Genomic DNA, 21,015 nt, shown 5'->3' with positions numbered 1-21,015 from the left:
TGACACACTGGATCCTTCAATAGGACCAAGATAACGGGACGCTACTACAGGGGTAACATTGGCTGCGAACACATACTACTAGCTCAACGACCACTGCGTCACTTCCGGGAGTTTAAAGCTCTAAAACTTCTAATTGATAAACTACGTGATTCATACCTATCATAGACTGAGAAAAAGTCCAGGTAGGTTATGACGTTGGTCATAAAATATTAGCCAAGTTGAATTTACGATACACACGTGTGTTTACAGTTAACCAATACAACGTGCTTGCTGTGCAGAATTATACTGATATTTAGTTTAAATTAATTCAAGTATACATTTATTACATTCGTTGGTGTCCAGAAGATATTACAACTTGTTGTGCAATACATCGACAAGGTTAACGTTTTACAATTTTTATTTTTAATGAAATGGGATAAATTTTATAAGTGCACAAATATTGTGATAAGGTTAAATAACCTTAGTACCTCAAGCAAGATAAGATATTACAGAATTTTTATTTTTGTTATTGCAATTATAACTATTCGAAAGAGTAATAGTATTATTTCCATAACCAACCTCATGGCCTGCCAAAAATTAATAAATCAAATTTTTTAATGTGGTGTACGATAATATAAAAATAGAAAATTCGAAAGATATTTCCGTACAGTAAATAATGTCGTATATAATTGATTATCCTGAATGTTTAACGTATATCGAGCTCTAAACTTTATCTTAATTATAAATAACAAATCTATGGAACTTTACGTAAAAATGCAGCAGTTTTCATGACGAATCTTAAAAAATAAATCTCGTTGCTGTGATGCATTATCGAAACATTGATTCTACTAATTTATTACAACTATTATACGGAAAAGAGGCTAATTTTGTAAACTATTAAACAAATAAAACGTCCATAAACTAATTTTAACAATATTTTCAAGTTTCGTATTAACCTTTAAACTACGGCAGTCTCATGTCATAAAATGAATAAAATATAACAAACGCCTACAAAAGAATTTCTCAAGTTGGTTTTTCATTTGTTGTATGATTCCAAAGCAGTGCCGTGAAGTTGCATGCGTATCAAAGGACAAAAAAGAAGAAGACGCCATTTCCGGAATTCAAAATGGAACTTTTCCAATATAAAGTGCATATTGTATAAAATAAATGAGAAAAACAATAGAAAAGTTAATTTGAAGTATTTATGAAAAAGTAGCTTCATATTACAAAGAGAGACATTTATTCAATGTGCGGTTATGTTCCACTGTGACAAAGTTGAACAAGTATGAACTTGGAGTGGTTTTCGATTAGCGTAGTGACGTGAAGTTTTCAACGTGTTGCTGTTTGTGCATTCTGTGCTCGCCGCTAGCCGTGTTGACTACTGTGAAGTGCGCATCGTTAGTACCGAGTTGTGTGTACATATAAATGGCGGCTGACGAAAAATGGTACTTTACGAAAGAACAGCTAATAAATACGCCGAGCAGAAGATGCGGCATCGACGCGGATAAGGAACTGAGCTACAGGCAGCAGGCAGCGAATTTCATTCAGGATATGGGACAGCGGCTTGTGGTGTATCCTTTTAACGAATGCATGTTTAGTTGCGTGTTTCTCAATTTCCCTTTCCCCCTATCCCCATTGTCGTTTTACGTTTCCTTTATTCTTTCTATCAATTCAAAATCACCCCCAAACTATCATATATGATTACGTGAGTGGATTCTCTTTACACATTTATCTTTTAATACTTGAAATTTCGGTATTCACGTGAAATTCCTATCTTGTTGTAAACATGAGTGACGTGCGAAAGAAGAGGTCACGCGTCATGATTACGATTCTCCATATTGAACTTTACCACGTTACCTTTAGTATACGTCGAATTTTGGAATTTTTGTGCTATTCGGTATATTCATATTGATAGTAGAATAATGCTAGTCAATAAATGTACTTATTAGAATTTTAGTATTCAAAAGGAGGGCAGAGAATAGGGTCATGGAAAAGTAGCATTATTTGCCAAGCTATGTTTGATAGTAGTACCAACCAGAGCTACAATTTCTACTTATATTTTTTACGCAAGTATATTATTTATTATATTTTCCATTTATATATGTATGTACATATATGTATATAAATGTACATATATATATATGTGTGTGTGCTTAAGATCAGATTAGGACCGAAGGTGGTTCATCAATGCTACACTATAATGCATTGTCGATGTTTTATTATATCAGTACAAGAAGTAATAGAAGTAATTGACAAAGGTTACAAAGAGGGCACAATATAAATTTTGTACGAGTAGTATTCTTCATTCTCAAAATCACGCTGTACCAAAACAATTAACTGTGAACATTGCAAACAGATCAGATGCTATTTTGCTCTCATAAAAAGTAATATAGTAAATTTAACATATACTAACTTATTAACTAGCTATGAAATTTACACTAGTTTTGCATTAAACTTGTACTAATAATACTAGATATTTAATAATACCTTCTATTTAAGAAATATTTTAGCTATATTTTCCCAATGTAGTATGTAGAAATTTTATTTCTATTTCCTATAATATTTTTATGTTTCAGATATATATTTATAAAGATCATAAACATATTAATTATCTTTCCAATTGTGAGAACTTCAACATAATCTTCATATTATTTGAAATTAAAAGTTTACAAATGTGGAACTCTTTTAAAGATAGTCATATTAATAAATTGTAGTTTTACTTTTCTGTAGTGCATGTATAATAATATTTATTGTAGGCAAAATACATTAATGATGTCTAATATATAGTATAATATTTGTTTTTCGTATTATTCTATATTTTTTGTATTGTAACTTGCTCTGAATTCTTCATTTGTATATTTTCCTTTTAGTAAAATAACAAATAATTAAGATATGAAAATTAATAATATGATAGAAAGCATAAATGAAGAAGATCTGAACATAAGTAAAATACAGATGAAAATCAAGAATATGCATCAAAATTATGTGATTTATTTGACCAAATTTTTCATATTAATGTAATATAGAGATTAAATAAAATTTTTTACGTATAATCTGTTGTGCCCTCCATTTTTTAATCTTACCATATAATTTAATAATTTAAAAATAATCATTAAGAACTGTTTCAATTATGTTTATTATTTTAGTAATTTTTATTTATATTTATTATTATGGGAAGTTGAGATATTTTTTAGATATTAAAAGATTATATAAATATGTGACTAATATTCCAATGAAAAATATTTAATGTAATTTATTATTTTATTTGTTTACATATTAATTCCTAAATAATTGAGATATTATTTTTGTAGTTATTTGAAATAATTATATAACAATATTTTTATAATAAGATACAAAGATCTAGTATAGAAAATATTTTTTTTATAATGGACTGTAATAAGAAAGGTTGTTGTCCATGATTTATATTTTATAGCACAAATATTCCTGAAATTTGTACAATATATATAATTTTAATATAATTTTAATAAATTTAATAAATAATTGACTATAAATATTATTATATATGTTAATAATACATTATTTATTTAATATTGTCCTTAATTAGATAAATATAGGTCACAATTATGTATCAACACAGCAATAGTGTATATGCACAGATTTTATGTATTCCACTCGCTGTCACATTTCCACAGGAATGCAATTGCAGCAGCAGCACTATTTTTAGCAGCAAAAGTAGAAGAACAACCACGCAAGTTGGAACATGTTATCAAAATGGCACACATGTGTCTCCACAGAGATCAGCCCCCACCTGATGTCAGGTCTGAGGTAAAATAAATGAGATTAATATCAATACTAACACGTATGTAGTTTATGATAAATTTAATCATTGCAATGTATTTTGATTTATAGCAATACCTTGAGCAAGCTCAAGATCTGGTGTTCAATGAAAATGTTCTACTACAAACATTGGGGTTTGATGTCGCCATTGATCATCCCCACACACATGTTGTTAGATGTTGTCAACTGGTTAAAGGTACATAAGTTATGTTTAAAAAAGATTGTATAATATTAATTTACTACATTTACATTTTTCCTATATTTTTTGTGAAGATATTGATTCTGTAACGATAAGCTTAGATGACATAGTAAGCTATAAAATATTACAACTTTAGATATTGTTTATAAAATATTTCAGTTAAATGTTTGCATTTTTTTTTACAGCGAGCAAGGACTTAGCCCAGACTTCATACTTCATGGCATCTAACAGGTGGCTACACATTATTTCCTAGTATCACTTACTCTTAGCAGTCTTCTGGTCAAATAGATGCCAGCTGAAGTATATTTCCAAGCTAAGACTGTCAGGCAATAGCCACTGGCGCAACATTCTGACCTGTATCTTTCTTAGAAAGCAAAGTAAACGTAGAATAAAATTGTGCAAATATCTTTGATAAATAATACAATTTTTTGCTTCAAAGGGATCGTTTTTGAATTAATGAATTTGAAATATTACATCAAAGCATGAAAATGAAACAGAAATTTAGTATAGAAAAGTTTACTTTGACTTCAGTTACTTTTTTCTTCATGTGAATGTTTAAATGTCAACAGTAACTTTTGGGGAGGAATGTTGCGTTGCAGTCGCGGTAATGTCTGATTCTAAAGAGAACGTATGCCAAAGCGGAACGAAGTTTATTTCGTAAACTAAGTTCACGATGAGGATTGCTTAATTGAAGGTAAATGAACTATTCTTAAGGACTGATCGTTATCTCTTACATCGCGGTATATATTGTCCAGGTTTTATTTTTATATTTACATACACATTTCTAAGCAGTAAATGCACAAAATAAATTAAGCGTGAGTGAAATGAATGTGGAATTAATGTAATGACGAGTGAATGTCCAAAAACATTTAATGATAAAAGAAGGATAATGAGCTATACCATTAAATTATACAGGGTGGTTGGTAACTGGTTGTACAAGCAGAAAGTAGGTGATTCTATGCGAAAAAAGAAGTCGAAAATATAGAATAAAAAATTTTTGTTTGAGGTTTTGTTTTCGAGAACAACGCTGGAAAACAAACTCCGCTCGACTTTTATTTATGGAGCCATATTAAATCAATTGTCTATTCTGAAGAAATCGCAAGTTGCGAGCAATTGAAAGAAAAGATTATTGTAGCCTTTCATACTTTAAAACAATCGAATACGTTAGAAATTGTTCATAGAAATTTAATTGGAAGAGCAGAAATATGTGTTCGGCAGAATGGGCAACATTTTCAGCAGTTTGTAATAATAAACTTTATGATTACTTCATATTATTTCATTATGTATTCCTAATTTTCCGTTACGGCAAAAACAAACTTAAACTGCAATAATATGCATCGAGACAACGATCTACAGTGAGATCCGTTATAACGAGACGTGATAAAGTGCATGCGTACGGAGCGAAAATTCAAAGTCGATTTTATCGAAAACAAAGCTTATATTTTTGACTTCTTTTTTCGCGTAGAATCACCCCTTTTCCGCTTGTACCACCAGTTAGCAACCAACCTGTATTTTACAATAGTAATCAAATAGTAAAATTATGGTACGGTCATAGTCTTACTATAATCCATTCAAATATTATTTAATCAATAATATTTGGACAGATTGTAATTACGACTAAATAATCAATGTAGATTAAGCCTTAATCCATCTCTGTTGTTACAAAGAAATCATTTTTGAAGATTTATATATTTTTCTTTACTAAGAAATAATTTTTAGCGCAAATTTATAAGATATTTTATTTCCTGAAATAATGCGTTCTCAAACAAAAAAATTTCAGAAATTCTGATAACTTTGTGTTCAATTTCAAGTCTATATATAGCTTAACATAATTAAATTAAACTTCTCTTTATCATGGGATTATGTTGGGCCAAACTTCGGTAAATTTGTTACGATACAACAGAGTGTTGTAGGGCTTACGTTTATAATTATTATGTAGAAAAACATCGCATATTGCTTTAGCTAATAACATTTATGCGTAAATTTTTGTGTAGCTCATCGCGAAAAAGTATCACATTCACATATGCTATTTTTTTAACTGTTTTGGAAACGTACTCTTTGGAATTAAATTCCGTTTACGGAAGATATAATTGGAAATATTGTTAATTGTTTTCAACGAATCGTAAGAAATTCGTCCTGGTTTTATCCCGATATTACCCATGTTTAATGGAACTAGTACTCTGATTTTATGGTACAGTTCTTTTTATGCCCTGGGTTATATTTCGTCAAAAAAAAAAAAAAAAAAACCGTTGACGAAGAATTCGTCCTCACTGTTCACTGTTCATAAGAGAAATTTATAAGATAATTTTTTCTTTCCAGTTTACATTTAACAACCATGTGTCTGCAGTACAAGCCAACGGTAGTTGCCTGCTTTTGCATTCATCTTGCATGTAAATGGTCTAATTGGGAGGTAAGTATTATTAATATGATTTAGGAAAAGTATTTGGCTAATTATAACATGATAATTATTTGCTTATAGATACCACAAAGTACGGAAGGGAAGCACTGGTTTTGGTACGTCGACAGAAGTGTGACATCCGAACTATTACAAGAGCTTACAGCAGAATTCCTCCATATATTTGATAAGTGCCCGTCAAGATTGAAAAGAAAAATAATGAGCATATCTGCTAATCAAAGTCCAAGCATTAATCATCCTAGTTTACCGAACTCACCCTTTGTAAGCATTTTTATTAAATATATCATATCATAATATCATATTAAATACTACAGACGAATTGTTATCCTACATTAAAGTTAATATAATAAGTTCAATTTATTAGATAATTTTACTCAATGTTTTGTGTAGGATGCGGAACCTCGCAAGGTACAATCTCCTGCGACGACGGCCGATGGTGGACCTACATTCCACACAAATCGACCTCATCAGGCGGAGAAACAAGAAGAAAAGAAACAGAATGCTCCCGTACCTGCGAGACCTCCTGTAGATTATCGGGAATATCGAGAAAAGAAAGAACGCGAGCGTTTGGAAAGAGAGAAGGCATCAGTTCCAACATCAGTTGCGCAAAGTCATGTATCGGATATTAATAAGCATCATTCTCATCACCATAAACCTGTATCTAGTACAAATGTGCTGAACAAACATCCGTTGCCTCTTGGACAAAAGGCACTTCATCACAATCATCATCATAGACCAGATATAAAAGTTGGACAACCGGTACCTCAGAGGCACTCGAGTAGTACTCAAGCTAGGGAACCAAATCGCGATCCCAATAGGCAGAGGTTACAAAGAGAGTACAATTCGAACACTGGTATAAGTAGCAGTAGTTGTAGTAGTGGTAGTGCTCTCCATTCTCACAGTCACGTTGTATCGAAAGAACCAACTTTGGATAATTCTATAACCGATTCCGTTACTCACAGATCGGATGTTGGATCATTACAAGAACCAACATCTCATGGGAATATACAGGAGAAACTTAGTAATAATAATCATAGTCTGCACAGATTAAGTGGAGTAGAAAGTAAACATCAGGGTCATGATAAAAGAATGTATGATCCAAGGCATAAACCAGTAGAACATAGGAAAGATAGTGAACAAAAGCCATATAAATATCCAGACCCAACTAGAGTCGAACGACAAAGAAAGTCTGATACATTGGAGCAAAGGTGTGAAGAGGTTAGGAAGCTCATTGAGAAGTCAATACTTCCACCTAAACCGACGCTTGACGTACCATATAGTTCAAATACACAGAAACCGTCGTCACATCATATTAAATACAATCAGTCAGAAAAGTTACAAGTTAGTGCTGGTGCAGTGCCGACTGATGTGAAGCTTAGTACTAGCCAGAGTTCATTTGCGCAAGATAAGTCTCCGAGTAGCTCCGTTTCATTGCTTAGTCAAAAATCATTATCTTCGAAGACAATATCCAGTCAACATACAGCTCATGGTGTATCACAGATATTAAAGGACACGATTAAAAATAGTAATTCTCAGTCGTCGAGTTTATCATCGTTGAATAATCTTGATGACCCAAAAACTGAAAAACGACCACGGCATGATGACACAGACAAAAGTTCGTCCGATATCCAACAAAGTGTGTTACAAACCCCCCCTGGCAAGCCAAAATCGCTATTCAGTCCAGAGAAAGTACCAACGCCTCGGGAATCTCATTCACAGAGGCTTAAGACTAAACAAAAGACGCCGCCTTTGGCTGTAAAAGTTCCTAAACAAGAACGCGTACCAGACACATCAATAGGCTTTAATTTAGTATCACCTTTTGCAAGCCCACCAGGTTTGCAACAGCAAGAAACGCAATCGGTTAAACGATCGGCTAACGATGTTTCTGCAACGTCCCATAAAAGGCATCGTACGTGTAGCACTAGCGAAAGTGGACAGCAAGTGAAAATAAAAATGGATGATACGACGTCCAGTTTCGAGGCAGTTAAGATGCTTGGTAGAGTACCAGAACTGATACAACCTATTAGAGACAATCCATCGGCGAATGGTAGAGCCACTCAAATCGCGAATGATATGAAACCACCAGAGCTCATTAAACCTTTTGATTCTGAACCAACGATATCACGTTTTAGCACAATACCTACACAGCAACAGATATCAAATCAGCAGGGTTTGACGAATGGACTGGATACTAACCTAGTGAAGCAAGAGCCTCAAGAATTCCAAATTAAAAAGGAAACCTATAAAACAGATATACCAATAAAGGCTGAACATCAGATTAAAGGAGAATATTTATCTCCAATGAAATCTGCTCAAAGTATAAGTGCTCTGCTTCAGGAACCTTTAGCACCCATGCCATCGTTATTACAAAATATGCAACAATTTAGTCAAATACCACCTCAACAGCAAGTTCATCAGGAACAATTTCAACAACAGCAGTTGCAACAGCAGCAACTTCAACATGAACAACCACTACAACCTCAACATCAACCATCGATATCTCATTCGATGTTGCTCGTACAGCAGGAACCCGTTCAAAGTCAGTGTCTGCCTCTATCATCGGTTACCGAACCAATGATAGCTTCGACCGTAGATATAAGTGCTCTCTCTGGCCCTGTACAAACAAATACAGAATCCATTCTTTCTATACCAACATCGACGACCATAACCGTCGCACCCCCTGTAGAAGAGAAGAGATCGGAGCATCACAAGAGCGAAAAAAAGAAGAAGAAGGAGAAGCATAAGCATAAAGACAAGGAGAAGAGTAAAGAGAAGCACAAACACAAGCATAAAGACAAGGACAAAGAAAAGCATCGAGAGAAGGAAAAAGAAAAAGGAGAAGAGACTGTGCCTGCGGTACCTATCAAAATCACAATTCCTAAAGACAAATTAAATCTGAGCACAGAATCGACAGGAAGCACCGGTGCGAGTACAGTGCCAACTGACAAGAACAAGTCGCCTCAAAACACTAGTATCAAAATCATTATTCCTAAGGAACGGCTGAAGGGTACGGACAGTGTATCTAGTTCACCGGGTCAGTCCGTAGTTCAGGCTCCGTTAAAGATTAAAATCCGAACGGATGGAATCTCGAGGAGTTCCGGCGCGCCCTCGACGACGGGTAGTTCGAGCAGCATCGTTCCAGAGTTCACGAACGAAAGTCGAAAGCGCGATCGTTCTGAAATGAAGGAGAGTCCAACGACTAGTGTTCCACCAACGAAGAAGCAATCGCAGGTCTCCTCAGCGGGTTACGGGCAACACCGACTAGGCGAACGGCAGAACGGCAGACACTATAATTCAGGCAGCAATAACAAGGTACGTGGAGGCGGTAGAGGCGGCCGCCAGTATATCGGGCGTGGTCCACCACCAGCAGGATCGGCGGGCCATTACAGTGCTCCCGGCCAGCGCGACGGCTACTATCAGCAAGACACCTACAATAGTAACAATGCCCGTAATCCACATCATCCTCATCCATCCTCAGCTCGTGGTGATCCAGGCTACTCGAGGGCTGGCCACGTAAATCAGACCCAACAAGATTCTTATTTTTTTGCTAATTACCCGCCACCCTCGATGTTCAACCCTGCCGGATACATTTACGATCCTGTCATGTACTATTCGCAATATCAACAGCAGTACCCGATGTATCCGGCGGGTAACGTCATTATGACACCAGACGGTGCTATCGATACGTCTGTACCGCCACCATCCTTACCACCGAATATGCGACAAAATCAAAGCATGATGCCAGTTCCGTCTGCTCGGCAGGAACCCAAGACACCACCACCGTTACCGAGCGGACCACCTCCTAGTTCCTCACCACCACCACCTCCACCACCGGAATAACATTCGTACGGAAATCCTGTCTTGTAGTGGACTTTAAAGGTAGCTTCCAAAGTAGCGGTAGTAACTGCAGCCACTTCTTGCTCCATTTTCTTTTATATTAAATGATTGACGGACTGGGAATCGTGGTAGTATAAGTTCAAATTTTGAAAATTTAGATTTAGTCATAGGTGCTTCAACTCCGAAAAGCATTATCCTATCACGCATCATAAAAATTTCATAATTCATTGTCTTTTTATATTAATAAACACAGAACGATATTTTATGAAAAATACTAGTGGAGTGATTTATATCACTACGATTCTCAGCCCTCCAATTGTCTTCTTTCTATTCATTATGTTACTTGATTTTTTAAATACGTTCAATTTTCTCATGAGATATTTTAGAATTCATTTTGCTATACTCAACATTCATTGAATATTCCATTGATTGCGTATCATCATTGAATATCTTTGTGTAAATGATATACAATATCAATTGAAGTATCTTTGTATAAAAGATACAATAATATCGTGTCATAAAAAGGTTTTGAAAGAAAAAATAATGAATGTTATTTATTTTATAAGAGAAGGCAGTTTGGAGTTTTAGGGGCTAAATAATAGGATGGAAAACGAGGAAAAGAAGTGGCTGGAGATTCCCGTAGAATGAATTTTCGATCTTGAAGGAATACACTTTCACCTTGCCTCTATCCTCTCTGTTCCCTTCCAGTTTGTGAATGGTAGAAGTAGCAGCATGTCAAACGATCTCTATTCCCCTAGTGTTAAAATTTATCATTTCGATCTTTCCATCTTTGTACCTGTAGCGCAGCTCCTTAGAGTAGTTAAATGAGTATGAGCCTTCATTGAGGAGTAAAAACGAACAGTCAAAAGTCTTGTGAGGTCCACGCGACCTAGGGAGGATGAAGTAACTGCATCATGAAGACGACGATGTCGCGAATTGATGTGCTATATGTAGAAAGGAAATGAAAATATCAGATCATTTTACTCAAGAACACTGAAGAAGTTCTTCAATTACTTTTTTGTCAAATCAATTAAGAATTATTTGATTATGAGATGTTTTCAAGGTAGATCCTTGAATCTAAGAAAAGAGAATATTTCACGACGATCATTTTCTTTATTGTATATATTCTAAATTATATATAGTAATTATATATTATGGAAGATACAATTCTCAGAAGTAATAGTAATCTTTTGTTTCGCGTTAAAATTGTTTTTTTTTTGTCGAAAAAGGAAGATAGAGGCAAGGGGAAAAAGAAATATAGTATTTAGGACAGCAATCACAGGCTAGTATGATACACATAGTTGGAGAGTTTACGAATAGAGTAGTTCAATATTGTCGAAAAGGTTGTCGTGAATATTAATGTACGAAACACTGCCAGATCAGAATTCGGAAAGTAACTATGTTTTGCGCTAATGGTCAAATGTCGATAGATAGAGAATGCTAAAAAAAAATCTAGAAAAAAGGAGAGTAACCTCTTTCAGCCTTATTTCTTTTTCTTATTGTGTATGTATCATATTAGCTATAACCAATTAGTAAATTTTTTGCGAAGGTACTCGATCGAATAAAGTTCAAGGTAGTTGAAAAAAAAAACAATTCCTTTCTAGCAAAGGATTTCGGAGAAAGGGTGGTGTGCAGAGTGTTGCGTTCATATGAAATCAAATCTTTGCATAAACGGGTAATATGGCTAGAACAACTTACGAAGTTACTTAAAAACTATAAAAAATTTAATAAATTACAAATAAAAATAAAAAAAATTACAAAGAAGAAATACGAAAAGGAAAAAAGAATTAATGTATAATTGTATGCAGTGAAGTGATTGAGAGTGATTAGAAAAAAATAAATGTATTATTAATACGAATTTAAAAGTGTATGTATTTGTAAAGGTACATATAATTTTGTTGAAACTAACATGTGTATTACATCGTCGTTGTTTTTATACGCGGATAAAATAATATTAACAAAGATTCTTTCCGACTAACCCTTTGCAGTCCGACTTATCTTTTTGTCGTTTCGTGTCAGCCGAAGCTAATATTTGCTAAGCTTTCTGTGCGATACTTTCAATACTATCCTTTTCTTATTCTAGCATTGAACTCTCCACCGAACATTTTATATGTATATGATTTAAAACATATCCAGAAGAACGAATACAATGCACCACGATATTATAATTATTATAGCACATTTATTGTTCGATTATTGTAGGATTCGAAAGGAACGCAAAGGGTTATTATTGCGTTGTTCTGCGTGCAATAGGAAGTTGCATTAATTCTGATAGTATGAAAAGAAAAATAATTCTATAATTACGAAAGTTGGAACAATAGCTCAAAAAAGATGCGACTTCTGTATATGACTGTCGTTTGTTAATGTGCGGCATAGAGTGTTAAGCAAGAATTGTGAAATATAATTATGATTATAATAGATGCGATATGAAGTAATGGACTTCGTAGAATTTGCTCTCATTGTTAATACAGGATAATTATAGATTTGTTAATATCGCGATTTCTTTTTTCATTTATCTCTCGTATACGAATTAGAATACGCGGCCATCATTGAAGTCTGGTCAGAAAATCGCGATTGATAATTTGGTTAAGGTCTGATTTAGACGAGTTGTGCATTATTATTGATATTTGCTGAGAAGAGCTGCTATTCGACAACTTTTATATTTTTGATGATGGAGTGTTGATTAAATCGTAATATCGCTATTTGAAATGTTATTTCTAAGGCTAGAAAGTTTTCTCACAATTTTTAAGGAAATTCGGACGCTATATTGTCTGTGTTCTTTAGAATCATTTCTTAATTTATATTTAACTTTGATGCAGATTGTAGAATCATTTTTTTGTAAATTATAGAAAATTAAATTCTGCTATTTTTTTTTCTTATTATTTTTTTGCTTGAGGAATTTTACAATTTCTATATCTTTAACTCATTTTTGCATGTAGGATGACTTCTTAATTTGATCATGTTACATGTTACCTATTCTGTCGAATTACTCAGCGTTACTGACGCAAAATCACAATTCGTCTATATCGAATCTTAAAAAATCAGAACAACGATGTAACGATGATTCTTTAACCGCGTGTAGTTTCCTATTAAAAACCGATGAGCACATCCTCACGTTGTTTGCTCGTTTCTTACACATCAATGGTATTTCCAATCAGATATTCACGAATGTATAAAGAGAGTCTTTTTACTAATGTTTATATAGTTGAGAGGATGGCATGCTTATGAGGATTAATGAGATGGAAACATGCGACGGGATAAAGATATTATTTAGCTTTTCAGTTTTTTAGATATCGATGAAGAGACGATCAGATTTGTTCATATTAAGTTCTCTGAATCTGAAGAGAGAATTCTTTCTTCAGAGTTTAAGCATTACCGAAACAAAATGGTCCATCTATTTATGCGACTACTTAAGAACTTTCCTACCTAAGATTTTATTTTTTACGTTCTCTTGTACAATGATTTCAGCTTTGATCACTGAGCGTCTTTAAGTGTATATGTAGATTGTTTTTATATTTATTTGTAATAATCGTGGGCGCGCGTAGACCTTTTTTCTCATTTTTTCTCTCTCACTCAATTCTTAACAATGTATGAGTCGCATGTTGGACAATATATATGTATATTATATGTATGTATAATATATATATTATATATGTATATTATATATGTGTATAATATATATCATATATGTATATTACATATATGTATAGTATAAATAATATATATATATTATATATGTATATATGTAAGCAAAAGATTAAATATAGAATGGATATTATCTCAGGAACGTGAACGAACGAGAGATAGTGTGATTAATATATTTAAAAAAGATATATATTATCTATTAAGAATGCGTTTGTATTTACATAAAATATACACACGCGTACACACGTGTGTTGTGCAGCCATTGTGACAAACAAAAATTTATTGAACCGCTAAGCGCTGTGGTACCAATTCATGTTCTTGTTGTTATTGTTATTATTATTGTCACAATTAGGACCTAGTATTTTGAATATAGATCATTACATGTGTACTGTGTGATTGCTATGATCGTTGCCACTTTTTGGACTTCTCAGTGCAAAATTCTGTAGTTTGTTTTACATCTTACCTTTTTAGCGAGACCAGAATGTCTTGTATTTAAAAAACGAAAGAAAAAGAATGTTTAGTTGTAGTTTAAAAGAGAGGGAAAGAATTAAAAAAAAAAAAAAGGAACTGTGAAGTTTTTTTCTTAGCGAGTAAATATTCCGCGTGTAAATCGAATGACTTTTGTGTAAAGAGATGAATACAGTGTATAGAAATTTGCACAGGAGAAGAAATTATTTTTCAAAGGCACGTGTATATTTTTAAACTTTGTCGTGGGCCTTTCGTAGAATATGTTACGAACAAATATCGCGAATGAATTAATCGAGTCAGTACGAAACACTGAATTTTGTTAGGTCGTATTGTAATACGATATATATATATATAATTTAATTTAGGGGAAAAAAGATAACAAAAAAAGAAGAAAAGGAAAAAAGAAGACAAGAAACATTCAGGAAGAATGTGCGCAGAGTTTTCGATTTTATTATACTTTAAATACTGATATTAAATATAAATGTTTTATTTTCCAAAATTTTCTCCTTCAATTATTATTAATCGTAATCAACGCATGAATTTCACCGTGCAATTTAGTGCTTTATCGGTAACGACTATGATTGTACGAATATTAAATATATTTCTACTTTGATTATGAAAAATTAGTGTCTTATTTGAACAATCACATCGATGCTTTGTTCTTCCTGAATATGTTTTAGAGCATCAAATGGAAAGAACAAGAACCTCTAGACCTAGCCTTTAATCCAACGATAATAAATGTAATCCAAAACAACACTGTAAACGAAAAAAGGAAAAAAAAATGAAGAAAGAGTGTGGCGCAGAATTCGCAGGATCTATATGTGATGTCTAAACAAAAGAACTGAAAGAATCAAAGAATAAAAAAGATATCACTAGTGAGAAACTGCGAGAAAATCAACAGGATCGGCCTACCTAAAAAATTCTGCAGTTGTACAAGTCGTATAAAGACAAAATAATTGCTAAGGTAAATTATATAGATTTTGTACTCTCCGATAGTAAGAAGTTGAAAGAGAGTTATATATATATTTATATATATATATATATATAAATATAATAGTAATAATGATATATGAGCCCACGCATGTGACCAGCGATCGACACGAGTGATATAAAATTTATGAACTGTTCAACTTATAGAAGAGGAACACCAGATGTGTAAAATTTCGCGAACACTGCATCGATACTGTACACAATGTATATCTCTATCACTTGTCGCGTATGTTTCCTGCCATATTCTTATTATAATAGACTCTAGGCGTTCATGGATGTGTATTTTAATATAGAATCTTGTGATACTACATTTCTAATTATACACTTAAAAATTTTGGGGATTTCATTCATTAAAAATTACACATACCACGTTATTATTTTTGTAAAATATACCATTCATTCGATGTTACCTGTCTACATATATATATACATACTGTGCATATTCACGAATAGAATTGAAATTTCCGTATTTGGATCGTCCACAGCTATCGATTTGTCAAAAAGAAAAAAACACGCAGATGCTTATACACGCGTATATATAACATTTTAATTTTATAGAAAAAGAAGGATAATATTATATATAATTTTATAAAATTAGACTGTTCAAGCCCACACGTCGCGGATAATTACGTATTATTACGACAGGAATCGTACGCGTCATGTGTTCGACCAAGAAAAGAAATAATCATCGGAAATAAACGTTCTATGGAAACGAAAAGTACCTTAGTGATTATTTTGTCTCTTTCTTAACACACCATATAAAAAAACATATTAATATATGTACACGTATACTATGATACATAATGCTGTGCATGTATATACGTGCATATATGAATATATCTTAGATATAATAATCGCACACCATATATCGCCGCATCTTCTTTGTGTACTAACATTATATCACAGCTATCAGTATGTAATACGATTATTATCATGCGTAAAAGTTCTTCATTTTTGTACGCTATCATACGTGGAAATTAATAGTATTTCTAGTATATAAGAGACACGGCAAAAGTATCTCGATACACAAAACATGTTATTTGATTTTTATCTCGCTTGGTGGAGGGTACTTGTAATGTTTGCCTACACATCATCGTCGAAACGTCGATGCTATTGTTATCGTTATTGTTTATATTTAAGTGTATTGTGTGTGCGTGTAATTTTGCATGAGCATGCACGCGGTAGCAAGCTTTTTGTGTTGTATGCATGTATTCAGTTCTTTTTTTTCCTTTCGAGAATTATGCTTTAGTTTGCATTTCATTTAATTCTCACAGATACCAAGTTAAATTTGGGGGGGGGGCGGGATGATAAAATTTGGTGCGATCTATTAGCAATACTATGACGTTTACTTGACTTTATTACACTTTTTTATTTGATCTTTTTGAATATACATAATATTCATCCGCATTCCGTATAGAAGTTTTAATATCATTCGTTCATGAAGTTGATGTTTCTCGATTTAATTCTCAGTTAGTCGCGTCCATAAAATTGGAATTCATTTGAGTCTTTTTTTTAAAAACAGTAATTAGGATTCATAATTATTTTAACTGAATACCTGTAACTCATTCATATAGCTATACGAACACTTATCACGTATCTGAAACATGCATCGAGGAATACGTGTTTATTCATTAATTCCTAAATTATGCGTCGCCACGAAAAATGGAATTGCAATCGATAACGTTTAATCAGCATATCTTATTAATATTAATTTCTTTTAATTCAATTTCTATAATAGGCTGACGCAAATTAGCGTATTCCTCATCTGTTTCTTTTATGATCAACAAGAAAAGAAGAAAAGATAACGGAAAGGAATTTCAGCATTTAATGATCAAATAAGGAGTAAACCAACAACATCAAATAATTCTGAAACATTCTACCAAGGAAATAGAGAATTTACTTGATTTTATTTCGACGAAACTGGATAAATATCGATCAATTTATTATTAGTTTTTTAAACAATTTCTTTTGAGGTATTATAAAAGGATTGGAGTACCACAGTTCTCTTTGTATTTTCAGGAGAAACACACGTCTAGCCATCACAAAAGTTCCAGCAAGCTGTCACAGTCTCAGCAGTCTCACACGTCGTAGTATCCGGACATCAGTAGAAGAGGATGTCGGTAAAAGTCTCTTCAGGAAGTGCTCCGAAGTGATCTGATTGATATCCATCCTGAAAGGGGAAAATTCACCTCGTTTTGCTTCTTCGTCCTTGAAACTGCATTGAGATTCCAAAGCAATGCAGCTTTCAACGTCGTCCTCGTTTCTCACAGTCGTCCCAGATGATCAAGAGGAGAATAGATCTTCGTTAGCTGTCTGCTTCATCTGTTGCAGCATTCTATCCAAAGTTTACGATAAGAAGGGAATAATTCTTATAACAATTCTTCATACATGGCTGCATCGAAGATGAGAATTCACAAAAAGACGCAAGCTTGACGCCTTAACCTTAGCCAAAGTTTAACGTAAATCGATCAGCGATTTATGCTTTCGACTAGAGAAAAGAACGAAAAATGAAAAAGAAAAGAAAATAATTAATCTTACTCAGGTCAAATTAAATACGCAGTAAGTTAAGGAGAAAGGGAATTTCACTTCGTCCTTGATCATTGGATTACGCGATTTTCATTTTACTTGCGATCTGTATAATATCGCCTTTTATTCTTTCCTTTTTCCCCTTCTTTTTTATACTATCTTGTAGAAGTATAAGACGAATTCTTTTAATTTTCGATGTGCAAATAATCGAAAGAATACGTCTTATGGTAACATAGCCCTCAGGATCGATCTCAGATTCCCGATTTTTTATAAGAAATATCGTACCAATATTTTGCATCTATCGTACGAAAACGAATAATATATCGTTCACGATATTTAAATTTAATCGTTAGTTGCTACGATCGTCTTCATTTTTTCATAGGAACATATATCGTTCATTAGAACTAATGAATGATACGACATTTTGAATCATGAGCCTATACAATGTAAGTCGAACTTGTGATTTCGTTTCGAGGGCTAAATAATATCTTTTTCCAACTTTCCATTTGTTATTCCATCCAACTGCCATGTTTTCATTTGCATCGAAGAACGCGAGACAATGCATCGTAAATTTCACAATTATCAAATTAATCGTCGATCGATTCGTTAGACAGGGAGGGACATGATTAAATAGATTTGAAGCTCGAATGAGCCGGATATAGAATAATCTTTGTACGTTTTACATTTTAGGTAACAAGTTTTTCTTTACTGTTCAGTGAATTCCGGATCACGAATGCTTTGTGCGACGTTCTTATCGATGTAGCGAAAGGACCTTATTATTCAATAGTACACTTTCATTATCATTGTTTCAGTTGATCATTTCAGTTTTGTTACGTTCACGATGCATTTAACAAAGTTTCGTTTCTTACCGCATCTTCATACTATTTTTTCTTTCTTTTCCTTGAATCAATCAAGATCTTAGAGTAAATGTTCCGTTTCAATGATCAAAACGTAGAACGCCGTAGCTCCATAGATATTAATGGTACAAATTGTACATATTTTTAGTATCCCACCTCCATCGATTGTTCTTTAAAGATGAATTTTCTACAGGTTCGAATGTCCCTAAGAAACGAATCGTTTGTGCGAAGCGGTGAGCATGCACACTGAAAGAAAAACTTGGTCCATGTCCAATGATATTTATTCGTGCCGTTTTGTTGTGTACATAGCCGAAAAAACCGCATAATATAGTAAGTAATTCGAATTATACTATCGCCACTTAGCATAAAGGACTATAGATAAACGATTAATATTATTGTCAGACTGTAAATAAAATTATTTTGTATGCCAAAATAAACCAAATGAATGACTCGACATACTACGGTTATACAATCGCGTTACACCACACAATGTAAGAAATATTAAAATGAAAAAAGATACAGAGTAATGGTACAAGTTGCAGTACGCGCAATGGTAATACACGAAAGATTCCATTAATTATCTTCACTCGTTCAAAAGATAAAAGAACCATGCGTATATTTAGCGAACACACAGTTAATACTCGACTCTATTCTCTGTAGGTATTATTTTTTAAGAGAAACCGATAATAGAATTATATTATCAAATATATTTGCGAACGGCCGTGCGTACTGTATCGATTTAAAAAAAAAGAAAAATGTTATTACTAATTTTCACGCGTATTTCATACCCGAGCATTTGTTGCGTTATCTTAAAAACGAGCAGCTATAGTAATAATAATATTAATATCAATTAACATTTAAATAATGGTAATTATAATAACACGACACATTGATAATTGTAAACAATAAGAACGCAAAACGGTGATCCACCTCTGTCGTTTGTGAATTTTTGAAACAATTCACGCATAGCCATTTCTTCGTCGTTCTTCTTTTATTGTGCATATCGAAGATTGCACACCGAGTTCGAAAACGTGTACGGAGAAAAACATGTATTTATTGATTATAAATGATAAGCCGATCAGGTGTAAATTTAGATTCGTGAATCGTATTTCAAGTATTGTCAAATTTGCCTTTGACACGTTTGTTCAACGAAACAAAAAAGAGAGAGAAAAAAACAAAATTGTATGTTAGCAATAAATGTTCCAAAACGATTTTCGGCGCGATAAAATATCACCCGCTTCGTCATTCGTCGAATAATATTGTAAGAATATTTTTCATTCTTATTACACGATAGGTAAGAATGACGAGCCTATTTTATCGTGTCGACTTTAATCCATAGCCGAGAGTAATTCAAAGTTCTACTTATAGAGTATTACAATTATACACAGTTTATGTATACGTTATTGCCTCTCACAGAGAGCGTTCGCACCGAGAACATTTTCTTCTCATTTGTAGCATGTTTCTCCTTCTAATCCTTAAGAGAAGAATAGATGAAATTTTTAGTATTCTCTTGGCTGTGTGGTACAAAAACGACGTTTATTGCTAATTGTTTCCAATTCAGCGAATAACGCGCAATAATTGTAACGCAACTGTTTCGCTATTTACCAAGATTGAATTACAGAGCGAAACAGAGAATGAGTGAGAGAGAAAAAGAAAACAATTGATCATGTAGAATTTCGAATGAAATAACGTCGGAACGCACGGCATTGTTTTATCAACTAAATAATTTGTTTATCGATCGAATCTTTTCGAAGAGCGAAACGGGCTCGTTTGAAAATTGTTAGACTAAATTTAGCTATAAATCCTCGATTAGGAAGAAAAATACTACGTTTCTTTAGAGAACAGGTTGCTCCCGTTTCTTTCTTCGAAGAAGAATAAATAAAATGGAAAGAAACATATTATACGAGTTCGATCGATGTAAAAGATGAAGAATTTTTTTAAAAGGACGAACGGGAGATAACCGAAGAATAAAATACCGTGTCCGCGATGTAAATAAATTTATTCTTAAGGATTTGAACAGAAGCGACGATTCGTGGAGAGTATATACTTATTATTATTATTATTATCATCGTTTGCAAGTCGTGCATTTGTATTTCACGCGCATGCCGAGGAGCTTGCGTATCGTGGATACACGCTCGATCCGGAAGTCTTTAGTCGTGAGAAAGTTCCTTCTTAAAATTAGAAATAATTTCACATTTAAAAAAGAAGTCAAAAAAAGAAAACCGAATTAGAGAATTATAAAAAGCTGATTTCATAATAAGATACATACTGACATTATTTGATATACCTTCTTTTTCAAA

The 21,015-nt window shown here is 33.2% G+C and overlaps 1 protein-coding gene across 6 annotated transcripts; it reads left to right on the top strand.

The window, feature by feature from the left end:
• The first annotated feature begins 41 nt into the window (after nucleotides 1-41).
• On the top strand, nucleotides 42-20,997 carry LOC100643058 (cyclin-T). Of its 6 annotated transcripts, none has more exons than XM_048411967.1 (8): nucleotides 42-182; nucleotides 250-1,550; nucleotides 3,555-3,765; nucleotides 3,850-3,973; nucleotides 4,162-4,207; nucleotides 6,296-6,386; nucleotides 6,456-6,653; nucleotides 6,783-16,050. In XM_048411967.1, exons 2-8 carry the CDS (start codon nucleotides 1,405-1,407, stop codon nucleotides 10,230-10,232), a joined length of 4,266 nt encoding a protein of 1,421 aa, XP_048267924.1. In that variant the 5' UTR covers nucleotides 42-182; nucleotides 250-1,404; the 3' UTR covers nucleotides 10,233-16,050. The 6 variants fall into 6 exon arrangements, with proteins under 6 accessions (XP_048267924.1, XP_048267926.1, XP_012171878.2 ...); XM_048411969.1 differs by having other exon boundaries at nucleotides 77-182; nucleotides 1,039-1,550; XM_012316488.2 differs by adding an exon at nucleotides 17,352-20,997 and having other exon boundaries at nucleotides 123-1,550; nucleotides 6,783-9,704.
• The last annotated feature ends 18 nt before the right edge of the window (nucleotides 20,998-21,015 follow it).

Source organism: Bombus terrestris, chromosome 14 (assembly GCF_910591885.1).
Source record: "Bombus terrestris chromosome 14, iyBomTerr1.2, whole genome shotgun sequence".
NCBI classification, from domain to species: Eukaryota; Metazoa; Arthropoda; class Insecta; order Hymenoptera; family Apidae; genus Bombus; species Bombus terrestris.
The sequence above is the reverse complement of the archived record's forward strand: the minus strand, read 5'-3'. Positions and strand labels throughout refer to the sequence as shown.

Bases quoted from the DNA above. Each gene is read 5' to 3' on its own strand.
- LOC100643058 (XM_048411967.1), top strand. From the start codon at position 1,405: ATGGCGGCTGACGAAAAATGGTACTTTACGAAAGAACAGCTAATAAAT. The intron at 1,551-3,554 runs GTATCCTTTTAA...AGATAAATATAG, and splicing joins ATGGGACAGCGGCTTGTGGT to GTCACAATTATGTATCAACA. The intron at 4,208-6,295 runs GTGGCTACACAT...TTTTCTTTCCAG, and splicing joins TACTTCATGGCATCTAACAG to TTTACATTTAACAACCATGT.